Raw genomic sequence first — 20,367 nt, forward strand, 5'->3', positions numbered from 1 at the left:
TAGATCTGATTTTGGTGAGTAACGAGGACCTTGTGGAGGAAATAGTTGTAGGGGACAACCTTGGCTCGAGTGATCATGAGCTAATTCGTTTAATAATAAATGGGAGGATAATCAAAATTGCATCTGAGACTAAGGTATACGACTTCAAAAGGGCTAACTTTACTAAATTAAGGCAACTAGTTAGGGAAGTGGATTGGACTAACATATTTAGGGATCTAAAGGCAGATGACGCCTGGGGTTACTTCAGGTTGAAGTTGCAGGAGTTGTCAGAGGCATGTATCCCGAGAAAGGGAAAACGGCTCGTAGGTAGCAGTTTTAGACCGAGCTGGATGAGCAAGCGTCTTAGAGGGGTGATTAAGAAAAAACAGAAAGCGTACAAGGAGTGGAAAATGGGAGGGATCAGCAAAGAAACCTACCTTATTGAGGTCAGAGGGTGTAGGGAAGCAGTGAGAAAGGCAAAGAGCCGGGTGGAGATGGACCTAGCGAAGGGGATTAAAACCAATAGCAAAAGGTTTTTTAGCCATATAAATAGGAAGAAAACCAAGAAGGAAGAAGTGGGACTGCTTAAAACTTTAAACGGAGTGGAGATTAGGGATAATCTTGGCATGGCACAATATCTGAACGAATATTTTGCCTCGGTCTTTAATGAGGCTAATGAAGGGCTAAGGAATAGTGGTAGAGGGACTGATGGGAATGAAGATATAGGGGTAGACATTACGGTATCTGAGGTAGAAGCCAAACTTGAACAGCTAAACGGAAGTAAATCGGGGGGCCCGGATAATCTTCATCCTAGAATATTAAGGGAATTGGCGAGTGAAATTGCAAGCCCGTTAGCGATGATTTTTAATAAATCTCTAAACTCGGGGGTTGTACCGTTTGACTGGAGATTAGCTAATATAGTTCCTATATTCAAGAAGGGGAAAAAAAGTGACCCGGGTAACTACAGGCCTGTTAGTTTAACATCTGTAGTATGCAAAGTAATGGAAAAAATTTTAAAGGAGAGAGTGGTTACGGACCTTGAGGCCGATGGCAACTGGGACAAATTACAGCATGGTTTTACGAAAGGTAGATCGTGCCAAACCAACCTGATCTCCTTCTTTGAGAAAGTAACAGATTTTTTAGACAAGGGAAATGCGGTGGATCTAATATATCTGGATTTCAGTAAGGCGTTTGATACGGTACCGCATGAGGAATTACTGGTTAAATTGGAAAAGATGGGGATCGAAATGAAAATCCAGAGGTGGATAAGGAGCTGGTTAAAGGGGAGACTGCAGAGGGTCGTATTGAAGGGTGAACTGTCGGGTTGGAGGGGGGTTACCAGTGGAGTTCCTCAAGGTTCGGTTTTGGGTCCGATTTTATTTAATCTATTTATCGCTGACCTCGGAACCAAAAGTAGGAGTGGGCTGATAAAGTTTGCGGATGACACGAAGTTGGGAGGTATTGCCAATTTGGAAAAGGATCGGGATATCCTCCAGGGAGATTTGGATGACCTTGTAAACTGGTGTATTAGTAATAGGATGAAATTCAATAGTGAGAAGTGTAAGGTTATGCATTTAGGGATGACTAACAAGAACTTTAGTTATAAGCTGGGGACGCACCAGTTGGAAGTAACGGAGGAGGAGAAGGACCTAGGAGTCCTGGTTGATCGTAGGATGACTATGAGTAGGCAATGTGATGTGGCTGTTAAAAAAGCTAATGCGGTCTTGGGATGCATTAGGCGAGGTATTTCTAGTAGAGATAAGGAGGTGCTAGTCCCATTATATAAGGCGTTGGTGAGACCTCATTTGGAGTATTGTGTGCAGTTTTGGTCTCCCATGTTTAAGAAGGATGAACTCAAACTGGAACGGGTACAAAGAAGGGCCACTAGAATGATCCGAGGAATGGAAAGCCTGTCATATGAAAGGAGACTTGAGGAGCTCGGTTTGTTTTCCTTAACCAAAAGAAGGATAAGAGGAGATATGATTGCACTCTTTAAATATATCAGAGGGATAAATACCAGGGAAGGAGAGGAATTTTTTCTGCTCAGTGCTAATGTGGACACGAGGACAAATGGATACAAATTGTCAGTCAGGAAATTTAGGCTTGAAATTAGACGAAGGTTTCTAACCATCAGAGGAGTGCAATTCTGGAACAGCCTACCGAGGGAAATAGTGGGGGCGAAGGACCTCCATGACTTTAAGATTAAGCTGGATAAATTTATGGAGGAGATGGTATGATAGGATAATGGGCTTAGTCAATAGGTCAATTAAGTGCCACACTGGTAATTAGTACAGTGGGTCAATGATAGAATAATGTTAGCCTTTTTCAAGAGGGTATAGCTGGAGAGTCTTGCCCGCATGCTCGGGGTTCAGCTGACCGCCATATCTGGGGTCGGGAAGGAATTTTCCTCCATGGTAGATTGGCAGTGGCCCTGGAGGTTTTTCACCTTCCTCCGAAGCATGTGGCAGAGGTCGCTTGCTTAAGGAGTGGGTGGATCGGCTAATGTGGCCTGCATCTTGCAGGAGGTCAGACTAGATGATCATAATGGTCCCTTCTGATCTTGAATTCTATGATTCTGCCTCCCCCTCCATCTACTCCACATACCCCCTCACATTCCCTCCTCTCTCCTTCACTGCCCCCTCTCACCCCCACCCTGCTCTTATCCTTGGCCTCTTTCACTCCCCATCCTTTCTCCTCTACCCCCCCATCTTTTCCCCTCCAGCCCCCCCTCCTCCCTTCCCGGCTGTGTGATTTAGGCAGCCCCTGGAAAAGTATATGAAAAAGTGTCTCTGTAGGCAAGTGTGTGTGTGTGTGCATACATTTATGCAAGTGTGTCTTTGTGTAGAGGTGCATGTATTGCTGCATGTGTATATACCTGTGTGAATAAAATGTGTAGCCTAACTCTGACTTTTATTCCTTTTGATGGCTTGGCACAAGAAAATAGATGGCATTAAATGTGTATTCATTTCATAACAAGTTGTTAAAAGAGAAGGGAACTGTAAAAGAAACCTTATTTCTTAAACAGTGAATGTTGACTGGGTCTTCTACTAATGTATCACTGCTCCCCACCCTTGTCTAGCTACATTATAAACTCTTTGTTGCAGACACTCTCCCTTTATGTGTATGTCTAGCACTTACCATCCTGGAGCCCTGATCTTATTTGAGATCTCTAGGCACTAAACAACAATTGTAATAATAAATAATGTGGAAGTATGTGTTAGTGCATGCTAGATATGTACACATGAATACATGTGTATCTGCATGTAGGGGTGGGAGTCTGTAAAAACTGATTTATTTTTATAAATATCTGGACAGGTGTGCATTTCTGTGGTTGTGTTCTATGGATTTGTATTTGGGTTGTGGGAGTGAGCCTTTAATGGACCCATTGCAGCTGTGACAATGTGTGGTCCTAATTCCACACATACAATTACAGTAACTTTAGTGAACCAAAATGGGAAGAGGGGAGGGTAAAAATCATGAAAACATTAGTCAACTTTCTTTTTTTTAATTACCCTTATTGACTATTTTGCTGCCAGCTCTAGCATCCTGTAGCAAATAAAATGTGAACTTAGCAGGAGCTAGGTGCCAAAAAAACCTAAGCCTGTTTGGGCCTTGCAGTGAAAACGAGCACGTGAGTGAGGGTGAGGGAGAGCAAGCGAGGGAGGGACAGGAGATGGAGTGCTGGGGGGGAGGGCCTCAGGAAGGGGCGGCACAGTGGGCAGGACAAGGGCGTTGGGGTTTTCTGGAATTAGAAACTTGGCAAACCTAGCCGGGGCAAAGAGCTGTAGCTCAGGTGCCCCAGTCTGTCTGAGCCAGCTCGCTGTGAGGAAAGCTGGTGGGGGTTCGGGTGCATGGGAACGGGCGTGCTTAATGGAGGCCCCATAAGGCAGCCGCGCTCTGGCTGGCTCTTACGGGACCCAACGGGTGCGTAGCTGAGCCTGGCTGCACTACAACAACCAGCAGCCCCTGGAGCCCGCCCCGCCCCGCCCCGCCCCGCCGCACGGTGCTCTGGGAGTTGCAGTCCAGGCCTTGAGCTGGCTGGGGGAGCGGGAGGTGCTGGGGGCCGGAGCCATGCGGAGGTGAGAGGGGAGGGTTCCTGGCGGGGCGAGGTGTCTCGGATCTCGCAGCTGGGCGCTCGTGACTCCCCCGGGGGCAGCCAGGGCCTGGGCTGCTGCTGGGTTCGGGCAGCTGGAGGGCGGGGAGATGGGCAGAATAGGGGTGGCTCTGTGGGAGGAAGTGGGAGTGGGGTGCTCTGCGGTAGGGGTTGCTCTGGAGGTGGGAGGGAAAGGAAGAGGGTTGGGGCGTGCTGGGGCCTGCAGAGTTGTGGGTGCTCTGGAAGGGAGGGGATGGGAAAAGGATGATGACTGGGTGTTGGGGGATGCTCAGGTGGGGGGAAGATGAGGACTAGGGGTTGAGGGTGCTCCGAAGGAGGAAGAGGGTGGGGGGCTGGTTGGAAGGATGGGGGTGTTCTGGGAGCAGAAGGGAGGGGAGATGGGAGGCAGCAGGGCAGAAGGATAGCGGGTGCTGGGGGCTGCAGAGTTGGGGTGCTCTGGGGAGGAAGGGAGAGGATGGGGAAGGATGACTTGGGGTTGAGGATGCTCAGGTGAGGGGAAATGAGGGTTGGGGTGCTCTAGAGGAAGAGGGGGAATTTGGGGGCAGGAAGGAAGGATGGACGGGGAGTTGAGGTGCTCTGGGGGAGAAGAAGGGGGGTTGAAGGTGATCTGGGGGGATGATTTCCTTGTATGCAAGTTCCTATGAGATTCCTCTAATGCAAACAGCCTGTATGTGAATTCCAGCATTGCCAGCTCTTGTGATTTTATTGTGAGTCCTACAATTCTTAGTGTTTTTCTTAAAGCCCCAGTTCCGGGAATCAAGAGAGGGCAACAATATCTCAGCTTCCATTTTAAAAAAAGGTACTAGCTCTTGTGATGGCAGAGAAAAGCTTGAAAACACCAAGCGAGTTTGCCCTAAAGGATCTTAAACCTCAACACAAATAAAATGCCCAGTATTTATTATTTTAAAATAAATCTAATTATTACAGTGGGTGGCCCAAGTCATGATTTTTGAGGCTTTGGGTTGGCCACCTTGCAATCTTTCATGATCCCGTCACCCCCTGGAGTGAGTGAGGCCAGCCTGTCTGCTCTGCAGTGAGAGGTTTGAGCAGTATCCATTTGCTACCAAAGTTCAGTATCACTGATGCAATACCCTAAAAACTTCTGTGTTAATTTTTACTCCAGTTAAATACAGTAAATGACGGTGAGATGGGGGGAGTCTTTGGCAAGGGCAAAACCAAGTAGAGATTTTAAAAAAGAAAGTTCCTATTTAACACAGAGAGGGGTCATACTAAGTTGGCACATCATACCGATAATAAATAGTAAAACAAAATATCATAATGCAACTATATAAATCCATATGCCCACGCCTTGAATACTGCATGTAGTTCTGGTTGCCTCATCTCAAAAAAATATATATTAGAATTGGGAAAAGTACTGAGAGAAGAGCAACAAAAATGACTAGAGGTATGGAACAGCTTCTGTGTGAGGAGAAATTAAAAATGCTGGGCCTGTTTAGCTTAGAAAAGAGACAGCTAAGGGCAGATGTGACAGAGGTCTATAAAATCATGACTGGTGTGGAGAAAGTGAATAGGGAAGTATTATTTACCCCTTCACATAAGAACTGTGGGTCACCTAATGAAATTAGTAGGCAGCAAGTTTAAAACAAACGTAAGAAAGTACATCTTCACCCAATGCACAGTCAATCTGTGGAACTCATTGCCAGGGGTGGTTGTGAAGGCCAAAAGTATAACTGAGTTCAAAAAAGAATTAGATAAGTTCATGGAGGATAGGTCCATCAATGGCTGTTAGCCAAGATGGTCAGGAACACAACTCCGTGATCTGGGTGGCCCTAAACCTTTGACTGCCAGAAGCTGTGACTGGACAATGGGAGAGATCAGTGGTTCTCAAACTGTGCGATGGGACCCCATTTTAATGGAGTCTCCAGGGCCAGCATTGGACTTGCTGGAACCCAGGGCTGAAGCTGAAGCCTGAGCTTCACCCCCACTCAAGATGGTGGGGGTTGGGCTGTGGCCCCCTCTCCCCCCACTCAAGGTGGCCGGGCTTGGGCTCCGGCCCCCTCCTGGGGTCATGTAGTAACTTGGTTGTCAGAAGAGGGTCGCAATGCAATGAAGTTTGAGAACCCCTGGGATAGATCATTTGAAATTGCCCTGTCTTTTTCAGTCCCTCTGAAGCATCTAGCACCAGCCACCGTCAGAGACAGGATATTGGGCTAGATGGACCATTGGTCTGATCTAGTATGGCTGTTCTTATGTTCTTAGCACTTTCTAAGCTTTCATTTAAAACCAGGTGAAGTTTCTAGCAGTGATTGTTGTGAAGAAATCTTCACCCAACACTGGGCTGTTTGCCCAAATGATCCGCAGTGCATGGCTGTCTGCCTGAGTTTAGAGGCAGCCTGAAACAATTGCCCTAGGAGAGGTGTTAGCAGCTCCATTCATACCAATAAAGTATTAAAGCCTGAATCTTAGTAAGTGTTTAGACCTCTGCATTGTTAATCATTTCACTGTTCATAACTTTTGCAGGAACATCCTGTGCCTCTAAGATTGGGAGTTGGGCTTGAGAAGTGTATCAACTATTTCTTCCCTCCCCCTATTCTGACCTTGGCACAGGCACTGAGAGAAGGAAACAAAAAGCCGCAGAACAGTAGATGTCAATGTCCTTTAAAGTTCTGTATGAAATAACAAGTGCAAGGCAATGTGCCATGTGTGGAGCAAGTTCTCCCTTAGAAAGGCAGATTGATAATCAAGTTTATAACTATGTTCAAGCATGCTGCCAACTTTCTGCTTGCTTTGACGGACTCTGATGGCTGTATTTTTTATTTTGGAGAGGGGGTTCGCACTGAGTCATTTGAAGCTAGGCAGGATTATTTTTTTTAAATAGATCTTCCATAAATAAAAATTACAGGATTGAATGTGAATAAAAAAAAGTGCTCCTGGGATATTTTTAATTTTCCAAAAATCATCTGTGTGCCTTTCTAATTGACATCAGTGAGAGTTCTGCCATGAAGGTTATTTTTAGTTCCATCTTATGCTTTATAGCCCATCTGTACTGTCACATTGTCTTCCCTAGTGTTCTGATAAAGGGCTGAAAGACAGAATATCTGTAGAATTATAAATATGGTAGATGTGGTTGTGGGGAGGGAGTAAAGCACTCTCTGTAACTTACTGACTCCCTCTGTTGTGTTTCCACACACAGGGTCAACAGCAGCCTGTCTAGCGATGATCTTCTCCTGGAGGATTTGGAGACAGAAGGAGAGAGGCAGCTGAAGAGCCTCCTTCATCATCAGCTTGATACTGCTGTCTCCATTGAACAGTAAGTATTGAACTAGCCAGCATTTCCCAGCAAAGCACAACTAAAGGCTGCCCTTGCCGGCCCTTGGGTGCTGGCAGACAGAGCACATACAGATTATTGAGGGCAGCACCACCAGCAGTACAACAGCATTAATGCTGAAGCATGCAGACGATGAGAAGATATTGGTGTAGGTGAGTCATTGACAAACACATGGAGACAGGTTGCACAAGCAGAGCTTCCTGTGCTGTCTCTCACTCAAGCAGTGAGCACTGGAGCATGACTCTCAGGGAGCACTGGAGCATGGTTCTTTCTCCCCGCATTCTCATCATACAAACACATGGTGTAGTTAGATTTTGCAGCCACTAGGTGACACTGTACATAATAGAAATATACACTGCTTGATGCGCCCCTGCCTTATAATCTTATAGTATCAGGTAAAAGAATGTGGAATGTGCCCAGGTTAGAGAGAACAGCACCTTCAGAAGCACAGCATCTCTGGTGCCCATGCTAGGCTGCTGGTGGTGAGAGCATGTCCAGGTTTATATAATGGCCAGGATCCTACTCCCCCCCCCCCCCCTTTAACTTCTGAGCCCTAAGGACTTCTCACTTTGCTGTTGATTTGTGTTGCAGGTGCGTGTCCAAGCGACGATGCTTCGCCCCAGCTGCTCTTTACAAGCCCTTTGGAGAGGAGGCGGCAGGGACTCTGACCTTATCGCAGTTCCAGGCACTGCAGGAGAGTGAGCAAGAAACAGCCTCTCTTCGGGAACTGGGGCTCTCAGACTCAGAGATCCTGCTCTGGAAGAACCATGCTTCAGCAGATAAGGTGGGGAAGGAGCTTTACTAGCAACTGCAGGAACCTGGAATCCAGCATAGAGGGCCCTCTAGAACATAATGGAGTCTGGAGTCCAAAGCTCTGCAGAGGGTATTAATAATAGCCAATAATAAATTGCAGCTTTTAAGGCACCTTAAGCATTCTACTAAGGAATGGCTAACAGTATGTCTACGTTCCACAGAGCTGCATTCACAAATAGATAGAGCTCTGTGCAGATACAAAACTTATATCCACAGATATAAATCGGTATAAACAGAACTACTCTTGTCGCTAATCAGTGCCCCTCTAGTGTGAATTGGGTGGGTTTTCTCCTAAGCAATGCTGCTACTGCATTTCAGGGCTCTGGGCTGGGAGCAGCCCCTGAAGCCATGCGGGAACGGCTGCGAGCCATCCAGGAGAAGATCACAGAGCGCCAGCGCATTTTGTCCCTTCCGCAGAGGTTTGCTGGCAGCAAACAGCTGAGCCGGCGGGAGATGGAGATTGAGAATGCGCTCTTCCAGGGGACGGACCGTCACTCCTTCCTGCGGGCACTCTACCACCAAGGTATATGGGCTCCCCAATGCCATCAGGGTGGGAGTAACTTCACTGAGCACCAGGAAGTGCAGGAGCAAGTGTTCTGTGAACGTAGATCTGGGGTGTGTCCTTCTTGCCCTTTCTCCCTGAAGAAATGGTTCTACTTCTGGACCATGTGATGCGAGGGGAGGAGCTATTTTCCTTTTTCCCAGAGCATCTTGCATGAACCGACGATTTAAAGAAAGGACTTTCTAGCACAGAGCCACTGTCGGAATGAACACTCCCCCACTGGCAGGCTGAATTCGGCGCTCTCTGACAGCTGTGCAACACAGTTGGTTCACTGGGATGGCATGGGTGTAGCTGGAGACAGAGTTCAGCCTGTATATATAATAGCAGCATGTAACCTGGTTCTCTTATTAATTATTTATACTGCTGTAGTGCCTAGAGGGCCAACCAAAATCAGTGCCTATTGTGCTAGGCAGAGTGAATACACATAGTAAGACTGTCCATATCCTGAATTTCTATCTGGCTAAATATACAAGACAGACACAGGGTGGGACGGAAACTGAGCGGGAAAGTGACTTGGCCAAGGTCACTCAGCAGGGTCAGTGGCAGAGTCAGAACTAGAACCCAGGTGTCCTGATTCCCAGCCCAGGACCCTCTCCACTTCTCCACACTCCCTCTCACCTGAGCATCACTTTTCTCCTGCCTCTTTGTTGTATTCTTTCTCACAATCTGACCCTTAGGCAGCGGTATCTAGCACTGCCCTAGGCGACCGCAGAAACGCATCATAGACCAGATCATAGCGAGGGTCACATTTAAAGGGGTATTGCAAGCCTAACAATTAGGTTTCGTTTGTTAGAAAAACTGTTTAAAGCAGAAGCAGCAAAGAATCCTGTGGCACCTTATAGACTAACAGACGTTTTAGAGCATGAGCTTTCATGGGTGAATTCACCCACGAAAGCTCATGCTCTAAAACGTCTGTTAGTCTATAAGGTGCCACAGGATTCTTTGCTGCTTTTACAGATCCAGACTAACATGGCTACCCCTCTGATACCTGTTTAAAGCAGGTGCTTTTCACGACTTATTTTTAAAAATGCCCTTTGATTACTGTTGTTGTTGTTGTTTGTATTGTTAGAGTGGTTAGGAGCCCTGGTCATTGACCAGGGCCCCATTGTGCTAGGCACTGTACAAACACAGTACGGAAAGATGGTCCTTGCCCCAAAGAGCTGACAATCTAATGACATTGATTCTCCATTCCCACCTACAGCTGCAGCATCCAGGAAGTGCAGCTGCCCGTGGACTAACCCCTCTGGTGTTACACTGCACTCTGCTGGGACACCAACACAGTAAAAAAGCACCCTATTTAATGCTACATGGATGGGGGGAAAGTTTCATTTTTGCCCTTGCTTCCATTAAATAAACGAAGGCAGATGTTATTGGTAATCCAGGCAAGGAAGCTCCTTTAAATCCCTGATTTTTAACCTGCTAGTGTCCCTGAAAGCTCAACAAAACGTGTTTGTTCAAAATAACATTTTAAAAAGCTGCATGGCAGGAAATAAGCTTCACTAGCTATAAGCACGGACCAGGTGGAGAAAGCTCTCTGCTAGCTGGAGCGCAGGGGAACCAGTCAGTGTGCTGATCTCTGGAACATATTGAAATCAAGTGGCAGATTATAAAGTCCACAGGATAATTGAGTTGGGAATGAGAGTCATAGAAAACATTCTGGTAGAGTTGCTGTTCTTCCCGGAAACCTGGTCTAATCTGTAATACCATCAGTTACTGCTGGCAGCCTACATTTTGCCTTTCAGTAACCCCCAGTCTCCTGCCGGAGGCTGGACTGAGCTGCCCCACAGCAGAACTTCCTGTCTTTGGGGCCCAGGCTCTAGCTCTATCCAGCGATCTTTTCATTTACTTGTGGTGGTGGTGGTGGGTTTTGTCATGTCACCATATTTCTTTACTGTGGATTAGATGAAGCTCAGAAGAGGATGGTGAATGAAAAGGACCCCATGGGTCACTTGGAGACTGTCTGTCAAGAGATGCTAAAAAAGCCATTACCTGGGGAATCCCACTCTACAAAATGTGATCCATGCTTGCCTTGCTTCCCCTCCCCAAGTGGACCTGTGGTTAAGGGTACCACACAGCTTCCGGACCAGGGAGAGCAGACAGAACAGTATGGAGGTCCCAGCCTCCCCGCGATTAAGGCAGCGGGGACTGTGGTCCAGCAACCCACACTGGGGTCTGCAACTGTAAAGGAGCCCGTGGAGTTCATCCCAGAAGAGGAGATCCGCAAGAATCGTCTCTCGGAGGAGGAGATCAGGAGCATCTCCCGGTTTTCCTCCTACGAGCCGGGAGAGCCAAGCAAGGTATGGTAAACGTCAAGCTGAAGGTAATAAACTGGGTATGTTCCCCCTTCCCAATTGTTATTGTACCATATAAGCTGGGTGGAAAACTGGATGGAAAACCGTTCCCAGAGAGTAATTATCAGTGGTTCACAGTCATGATGGAAGGGCATATCGAGTGCGGTTGCACAGGGATCAGTTCTGTTAAGTATCTTCATCAATGATTTAGATAATGGCATAGAGAGTACACTTATAAAGTCTGCGGACAGTACCAAGCTGGGAGAGGTTGCAAGTGCTTTGGAGGATAGGATTAAAATTCAAAATGATCTGGACAAATTGGAGAAATGCTCTGAAGTAAATAGGATGAAATTCAATAAGGACAAATGCAAAGTCCTCCACTTAGGAAGGAACAATCAGTTGCACCCGTACAAAATGGAAAGTAACTGCCTAGGAAGGAGTACTGTGGAAAGGGATCTTGGGGTCATAGTGGACCACAAGCTAAATATGAGTCAACAGTGTAACACTGTTTCAAAAAAAGCAAACATCATTCTGGGATGTATTAGCAGGAGTGTTGTAAGCCAGACCCGAGAAGTAATTCTTCTGCTCTACTCCGCGCTGATTAGGCCTCAACTGGAGTATTTTGTCCAGTTCTGGGTGCCACATTTCAGGAAAGATGTGGACAAATTGGAGAAAGTCCAGAGAAGAGCAACAAAAATGATGAAAGGCCTAGAAAACAAGACCTATGAGGGAAGATTGGAAAAAATTGGGTAGTTTGGTCTGGAGAAGAGAAGACTGAGAGGAGACATGATAACCGTTTTCAAGTATATAAAAGGCTGTTACAAGGAGGAGGGAGAAGAATTGTTCTTCTTAACCTGTGAGGATAGGACAAGAAGCAATGGGCTTAAATTGCAGCAAGGGTAGTTTAGGTTGGACATGAAGAAAAACTTCCTAACTGTCACAGTGGTTAAGCACTGGAATAATTTGCCTAGGGAGGTTGTGGAATCTCCATCATTGGAGATTTTGAAGAGCAGGTTAGACAAACACCTGTCAGGAATGGTTTAGATAATACTTCGTCCTGCCATGAGTGCAGGGGACTGGACTAGATGACCTCTTGAGGTTCCTTCCAGTCCTATGATTCTGTGCCCTAACACAGAGCTCTGGGGACACTGTTCTGGCACCTGTATTAGATTTCTGGATTCCAGGGCCAGAAGGGGCTAGTGGGCAGAATCCTAATGGGTAAAGATTCCTGCTTGCTAATGATGGAGCATCACCAAATGAGTGTGTGCAGTTGCCTCCCAGCCAAAGGAGAAATAGTCTCCTCTGCTGGGAGAATAAAGATGCTTTTTGGAGTCGACAAAAGAGATTCCTCTGCTTAAATACTCCTAGGATACCTAACTGCCAGCCATGCTTCAAACCCAGCCCCAGATGGACTATAGCGGGAGGAAGATCTCTGGCTCTCAGAGACCTAGAGAAACATAGTGCCGCCTCCATAACAAGTCATGAGCAATCTGAATGCCTTCCCGCAATGCTATGTTTAAACCTTGTTTAACAGGCAGCAAGAGCTCATGATATAAATAACTGGAGCCAACAAGAACCGATGTAGATATAGCATGATACAGCCTCAAAAAAGCCATAAGATGCCCTCCTATATATGCCCATCTCTGTCTTATAAACATACAACCACCAGTGTGGGGCAGCGAGAGGGCTGTAGAGGGGGTGAGAGGGGCAGCACCAGCCCCTCCCCATGTGGAGCAGAAGGGGCTGGAGGGGGTGAGAGGGGCAGAGCCAGCCTCTCGCCATGTGGGGAAAGCAGGCTGTAGGGGGAATGAGAGGGGCAGGGCCAGCCCCTCCCTGTGTGGGGCAAGGAGGCTGTAGAGGGGCAAGAGGGGCAGGGCTAGCCCCTCACCGTGTGGGGTGGGGGGCTGTAAGGGGGGCGAGAGAGGCAGGGCCAACCCCTTCTGGTGTGTGGCAGAGGGGCTGTGGGAGAGAGAGGGGAGTTAGCTGTATAGAGATGGCCCTTCTCACACAAGGCTGTGGTGACTCTTTCTCTGTCCCTGCTATTGTTCTGGGGGCTGATTAGGTGCTGTATTTGAAGAACCTGAGCACTCGGGTGACAGTGAGGGAGCTGGTCTCACTGTTTGCTCGGTTCCAGGAGAAGGATGGCCCACCGATCCAGTTCCGCCTGCTGAGTGGCCGCATGAGGGGCCAGGCCTTCATCACCTTTCCCAGTGAGTCGCTTAGCTGCATCTCGCAGACCTTTCCTGATGAGTGACGGTGCAGTGTCAGCTCTACAGTGCACTGTGCTGGAAGGGCTACGCTCCCTGAGGTAGGAGGGGAATTTGGCCACCATGCTTATCTGACCTCAGCATCCCCACACTGCCCCAGTGACGAATTCCAGCCCTCCCATAGAATAAGGGGGATTCAGTGTCATATGTTCACTCAGTGGTGGCATTCCCCACACACTGCTCTACCAATGAGCTCCCAGCACTATGCTGTATAACAGTGCACAAGAGCTAGAAATAGCCAGGAGAAGACCACATGGTCCCGAGGTCTGTGCTTCAACCCAGTGGGCTTGAGAGCAGAGCTGGTTGTAAGAGCAGTTATATGTGCCCTGTAACTTGATCTCACTTTACTCTCCTGTTCCAGGTGTTGAGATTGCACGGGAAGCAATGCTGCTGGTGAACGGCTATAGCCTGATGGGGAAAACGCTGGTGATAGAGTTTGGGAAAAGTAAGGTGCAGTCATCAAGTGTTGACTCTGCCTCCCACAGCTCGTGTGCCACAGACAGTGCAGAGAAACCCACTATCAACTAATGGACAAGTAATCTGTGGGGCGTGTGTGGATCCTCATGGACTATGGTTACTCAGTTGTTGGAACAGTCCTTTAATGCTCTGATTCTGAGCTCAACATTCAGGTATATAAGTCCCAGCATGGGGCAGGGGAGTCCTGGGAGCTAAGTTCCTTCAAGTGAGATGCAGAGGAAAGCTAGAGGCAGCCCCACTCAGCATGGGACAGAGGTGACTCTTGGGATGACAGGAACAGAGGCAACCTCGCCTGGTGTAAGGCAGAAGGAATGCTGAGGTCAGTGGCTTGGTAACAGACACTGGTCTGAAGGAGTCTGAGGATCTTAAATTGCTGTGTGTTTGAACACTCATACCATGCAGCATATTCTGAGGGCTGAGTCCTATGCTGTATTCCAATCCGTATATAGTTTAAACAAATAGCTTTATGCTGTTTGTACAGGATGCCTGTTTTGTCACCACCTCCAGGGTAAGTGGTAGCTGTTCCCGCTTGTTTATATCTGTATTTTGGTGCTGCCATCTGAATGGCATTTAAGGGGGGAGAATATGTAAATAAACGTGTTCAAGTTTGTGTTTTCCTAGTGCATGTCTCAGTTTCCCAGATGGTCCTCAGCCTTTTGCCCTCTCAGTATTGCAGGAGAGCTGCATCCATCATCTCCTTTGTCTGGAAATCTTTTTGGAGACTGTAGAAGCCTTCTACGTAGGGCCTTTCTTTTAGGACCAGGTATATTGTGCTTTGCAGCCTCTAGATAATAACAGCAGATTTCACTTCTTCCTCACAAGTTACTGTACTGGAGCAGACCAGCAATGGTCGGTCTGGTCTGGGAGCCTGTCTCTGACAGTGGATAGCAGTGGTAGGTTCAGGAGAAAGACATAAATGCCCCTCCCCTCATCCCATAGCCACACGATTACATCAGTGTATTTGATTATGCTGTGCTATGTGACTGGGAAAATGACTTGACCCCTCACTCTTGATCCACTAAAGCCCCGAAGCACAAAGATTGGTAGCCTTTGTAATTTTTCCCAGCTAGTCTCACTGCAGATGCTGTTCTTGATATAAATGTTGAATTGCTTTCTGAGAATTATGCTATTTTCTTCAGGAATAGCCTCCTCTATCAATAAATATGGCAGGCTATTGCAATGTTTCTTCCCCACCAACCCGACTGTCTTTGTAGAGAAGCATTTGAGATCCCCTTGCCCTCTGATTGATGGAACTAGATTTCATGGCTTTAACAGAGATGAGCTGTGCAACACCTGCCACACACCCAGAAGGGATGCAAATTCCCTATAACAGCTGGTTCCTTCCGCAAGCATCCAGCTAGTATCCCTACTGTCTGTTGCTTTTTTCTCCCCTTGTCTAGTCTACCCCTAGCCGGTCAGTTTGATTTTTTTCTGGCTATTGTCAGCTCTCGGTAGCCTTTCATCATGTGCCATGTGCAAAATCCAGGCTTGAGTTCAAACATCAAATGGAGTGATGTGTAGTGTCCTACTTGCAATGCTGGCGGGCTGGGGGTGGCTTTGATGCAAAACAAAAGCAGAATGCAGAAGTGTTACTACATCCAGTCTTGAAGAGTGCTCTACACTACAAGGTACAACAGAGCTCTCTGGCTTTGGTCCTGACCACCTTTGTCCTTACAAACTCTGGAGGCTTAATTCTTCAAAACAGCAGCGTGATAGGCACAATGGCTGAGGCGCATTCTTGGATTCTTCAAACACCAGAGTTCCTTTGGGGCCTTGTCTGGTGGCCCCAGCCTGCTTAGTTCACATTGCCACGGAATGTTTGTGCGTCACAGTGGGGATGGTTCCAAGCTCAACACTGGCTGGGATTTAAATTTAATTTCATAGGGAGCGGAGAAGGTGGAATTTCCTTCCACTTTACAGGAGAGTAGAAAACAGAGGGACATGCCAGAGGTAGGTCTAGATTATCTATTTTGTTTCCTTTCATTGGCAAGTTTTTAAATTCAGGTTACACCTTTCCTGCCCATGCTTCCCTGAATGTCTGCATACTTCAGTGATCATACAGAACTGATAGTGGGACTGGGGGATAGGATTAATTGCTGGACAGGGGGCAGGCAGATAGGGTGAGAGCTCCAGCATCAGGGGCCAAAATCACCTTACCTAATACATCTGGGCAAGTGGGGTTCATTAATTGTTACATGCATGCACTGAGATAGGGTAGGGTAAGTTCAAAAATCAAGACAGACCAAAAAACACAATATAGTCCTTAAAAAAAACAAAACAACACATGATTTTTTGGGGTCTGACTCATGATTTTTGATCGCTAGAGCTTGGCAGTACATAGGAGTAGGGTTAGGGGGTTACTGTATTTCAAATTCCCAAATAGAGGACAATGCTGGGGAGGGAGAGCTGGGGTAGGGGGTTCTGGTGGAGGCAGTGCCTTCGGAGCTGGGTGCCTAGGGTGACCAGACTGCAAGTGTGAAAAATTGGGACAGGGGCTGGGGGGTAGTAGGAGCCTATATAAGAAAAAGACCCAAATATTGGGACTGTCCCTATAAAATTGGGACATCTGGTCACCCTATGGGTGCCCAACTCGCAGCTGCCACTTTCTGGGCGTGCAGCAGCAGTGCGTAAGTACAGCTGGCAAAATCATGGACATTTACTCATTTCAAAAATCTTCCCTGATAGAAATTGGTTTCCTGACCTGGACATATGGGAATCCTAGTTACAGGCAGCGCCCGGAATCAGAGAAGGGCTGCTGCCCCAGGCGGCGGGTATGCAAATCGCTCCAGGCCTTTAGGGAGCCCCATGTGGGGGATCTCTCACTAGGATAGGTGAGAAGGCCGCCATGTTGCTGTACGGACGTGGAAGTGTCCCTTTGGAGGTTGCCATCTTTCTGTACTGCGGAGTGAAGGGGGAATCCGTATTGCTGTAGCGCAGGACGTTAAGACCTCCATGTTGCTGTACGGCGGCGAGCTCCTAGCGGGGGCTGCCATGTTGCTGTACGACACGGGACGGGACCTCCGGGGTGGGGGCCGCCATATTGCTGTGGTTGAGAGAGAAGGGGGCTCTCGGCGTTGCTGCAGTTGGAGCTGTCACTGCGCGGCTCCCCGCTTTCTCCCGCTGGAGCCCGCGGCGCGGAGCGCTGGGCCGCCATGGCCCGGAGGCTGAACACGGAGCAGGGCATCCGCCTCAGCGCGGTAGGTGGGGGTCCGGGTCCGGGTCCGGGGCGGCGGGGCCCGGCCTGCGGGAGCCCGGCCCTAACTGCCCCGCTCTATCGCTTTCCCCGCAGATGAGCCCGCGCTACCTGCAGAGCAACAGCACCAGCCACACGCGGCCCTTCAGCGCCATGGCCGAGCTGCTGGGTGAGGCCGGCTAGGCACTGGGGATGCTCGGGGGGCACTGGGGAGGGTGTCTAGGGCACCGGGAGCTGTGCTGGGGGCGGGGCAGGGCACGGGGGTTGGAGAGCACTGGGGAAGGTGTTCAGGACTAGTTGTGCTGGGGGCGGGCGTCCGGGGCACCGGTAGCAGTGCTGGGGGCAGGGGCAGGGCAGGGCACGGGGGTTGGAGGGCACTGGGGAGGGTGTCCAGGGCACCGGTAGCTGTGCTGGGGGGGGGAGGGGTGGAGGGTACCGGGGAGGGTGTCCAGGGCACCGGTAGCTGTGCTGGGGGCGGGGCAGGGCACGGGGGTTGGAGAGCACTGGGGAGGGTGTTCAGGACTAGTTGTGCTGGGGGCGGGCGTCCGGGGCACCGGTAGCAGTGCTGGGGGCAGGGGCAGGGCAGGGCACGGGGGTTGGAGGGCACTGGGGAGGGTGTCCAGGGCACCGGTAGCTGTGCTGGGGGGGGGAGGGTTGGAGGGTACCGGGGAGGGTGTCCAGGGCACCGGTAGCTGTGCTGGGGGCGGGGGTTGGAGGGTACTGGGGAGGGTGTTCAGGACACTAGTAGCTGTGTTGGGGGGGCGGGGCAGGGGGTTGGAGGGCACTGGGGAGGGTGTTCAGGACACTAGTAGCTGTGTTGGGGGGGCGGGGCAGGGGGTTGGAGGGCACTGGGGAGGGTTTCCAGGACTAGCTGTGCTGGGGGCGGGGGCAGGGCACAGGGGTTGGAGGGCACTGGGGAGGGTGTTCATGGTACTGGTACCGGTTCTATATACTATATTAGTGGTTCTCAAACTGGTTGAGTTCATTTTAATGGGGTCACCAGTGCCAGTGTTAGACTTACTGGGGCCCAGGGCAGAAAGACGAAGCCCGAGTTTTTAAGTGAGGAGAAACTTAGGATATGCAGGACACATCATATTTCTGAAAGGGGTATAGTAGTCTGGAATGGTTGAGAACCACTGTGCTAAGTTACTGTGCATGTGCTGGGCAGGGCAGGGCAGCTCTGCCAGGGAGAGGGGAAACAGCCATCTGAGTCTCAGCTCCCTCCTCATTTAACAGTGATGCAATTCTTGACCCTCATGTTTGAAGCTCTTATTGACCTGAATGTGACTGGTGCAGCAATGCCTATCTGAGTCTGCAGACAGATGGCTTCAGTGTCTCTGTGTCTTGTCCAGCAGCAAGAATGTAAAATTAAGAACATTTTGCTGTTGCTATTCGGAACCCTAAGGACAGCAGTAAAGCTGTGGTTTCATGCTGCTTGAGAAAACTCTGAGCAAGTACTGAGGACAAGGAGTCATAAGCAGGCTAGCATAGGGTAGTGCAAACCTCTCTTGTGGCATCTGGGGATTGAACTTTACATGTCCTGTGCCTCAGGTAGGCATGATTCAATGGAAATTTCCACAATTGGGTGTAGAAGGATGAAATGTTCTAGGACAGGCAATTTAAAAAACCCAAAGTGTTGGCTGTTTGAACCTGCTCAGAAATTTGGAATTTTAGAATAAATCCAGGTGAGATGGAATAATGGCAGTCAAAGGGGCATGATCACTACTTAACCCATGATACAGTGAATATTATCATCACTTTTGTGGTGTGTGTCTACTTATAGACTAGATTACTGTGGTTTTACAATTATCATACATTCTTTGACTGCCTCCTCTGACCGTCAGTCCATGTTTCTTCAGCACAGTTTCCAACTGTACAAACTTCGGAGCAGCTGCAAGTAGCCAGTCATCTTAATTTTTTTTTTACGCATCCTGCTCACATGATTCTTGCTTTCACCTCACATGCAGCATTCCCGTCACCAGTTCTCTCAAATTCTACCCGCCTGATGCTCAAGATTGGCTGTGATCAGTCCTGCATGGACTTAAGGGCTGATATTTTATGACCCTTCAGGATTACAAGAGAGCTTCCTCTTGGGACACTTCCTTCAAGCCCTGGAAGGTCTCAAGATATCAGTCTTAAAATCATGATCTTTTTATGTATAGAAAAGGCCCCTTTTTGAGAAATTCACATTGACTTCCTCTAAGCTGTATATAAGTGAACTGAAGGTAACCATGGTACCTGGGTTTACAATGCAAGGATTCCAATAACATTTTTATTTCTAAACCATTTTCAAAACAGTTCTTCTGTAATGCATATAGCACATACAGAATACACAAGGATGGCATTTGGGGTTGATTTTATTGGCAATTGTTCGAGTTGGCTTGCATAACTCATTTGTGGTTTCCTCACTCATAAAAAATATGTCCCCTCCCAATCTCATTCTGTTTAAATCTTTACAGGAGTACTATCGTATAACACAATTCTCTGTATGTATAATTTATATTTACACACCCTTCTTCAGATAAGAAGCTCTTTTCTTGTGATAAGCAGTTTTGGGGAATATGGGAGAAATTAATAAGACAGGGACCTTTCAGCTTGAAAAAGAGATGACTAAGTTGGGGATATTATAGAGGTCTATAAAATCATGACTGGTGTGTAGAAAGTAAATAAGGAAGTGTTATTTAGTCCTCATAAGACAAGAACTAGGGGTCACCAAATGAAATTAATGTGCAGCAGGTTTAAAACAAAAGGAAGTATTTCTTCACACAACGCACATTCAACCCGTGGAACTCCTTGCCAGAGGATGTTGTGAAGGCCAAGACTATAACAGGGTTCAAAAAAGAACTAGTTAACTTCATGGAGGATAGGTCCATCTATGGCTATTAGCCTGTGTTTGCCAGAAGCTGGGACTGGATGACAGGGGATGGATCACTTGATGATTACCTGTTCTATTTATTCCTTCTGAAGCACCTTGCATTGGCTGCTGTTGGAAGACAGGATACTGGGCTATTTGGACCTTTGATCTGACCTAATATGGCCTTTCTTATGTTCTTATGGTACATCCTCTATCAGACATTTCCCTGTATTTGGGAGAAGGAGAGTTCAAGAATGCTTTCATTTCCAAGATCTGAGGAGATGATCTGTGTGTCAGGAATAGTTGAGGACAATGAATATGCCTAACTGGCCATGTTTTTTCCTTTCACAGACAATGCCTCAGATCCAGGTGTGACGGCTAAGCTTCTCTGCATTGATGTTGTGGAGATCAAGGGGGAGCTTTGTTTGACTTTCACAGATAATGGTGCTGGAATGACACCTCACAAACTTCACCGTATGCTCAGGTAACAAGCTAAGAATTCACCCCAGATATGGTTTTGCTACCGTA

The 20,367-nt window shown here is 48.1% G+C and overlaps 1 protein-coding gene across 3 annotated transcripts in view; it reads left to right on the forward strand.

The window, feature by feature from the left end:
* The first annotated feature begins 3,927 nt into the window (after nucleotides 1-3,927).
* The window catches only part of RBM41 (RNA binding motif protein 41), a 41,807-nt gene continuing 25,367 nt past the window's right edge, over nucleotides 3,928-20,367 (forward strand). Inside the window, exons 1-7 of one of the 3 annotated variants that reach the window (XM_045029794.1) lie at nucleotides 3,928-4,058; nucleotides 7,248-7,364; nucleotides 7,974-8,166; nucleotides 8,514-8,718; nucleotides 10,660-11,054; nucleotides 13,111-13,258; nucleotides 13,677-14,406. In XM_045029794.1, coding sequence (XP_044885729.1) covers nucleotides 4,051-4,058; nucleotides 7,248-7,364; nucleotides 7,974-8,166; nucleotides 8,514-8,718; nucleotides 10,660-11,054; nucleotides 13,111-13,258; nucleotides 13,677-13,843 — 1,233 coding nt within the window. In that variant the 5' untranslated portion in view covers nucleotides 3,928-4,050 and the 3' untranslated portion in view covers nucleotides 13,844-14,406. Of the gene's footprint in view, nucleotides 4,059-7,247; nucleotides 7,365-7,973; nucleotides 8,167-8,513; nucleotides 8,719-10,659; nucleotides 11,055-13,110; nucleotides 13,357-13,676; nucleotides 14,407-20,190; nucleotides 20,324-20,367 lie in introns of those variants that run through there. The other 2 variants (XR_006582131.1, XM_045029795.1) reach the window with 2 other exon arrangements.

This window comes from Mauremys mutica, chromosome 9, assembly GCF_020497125.1.
Source record: "Mauremys mutica isolate MM-2020 ecotype Southern chromosome 9, ASM2049712v1, whole genome shotgun sequence".
NCBI classification, from domain to species: Eukaryota; Metazoa; Chordata; order Testudines; family Geoemydidae; genus Mauremys; species Mauremys mutica.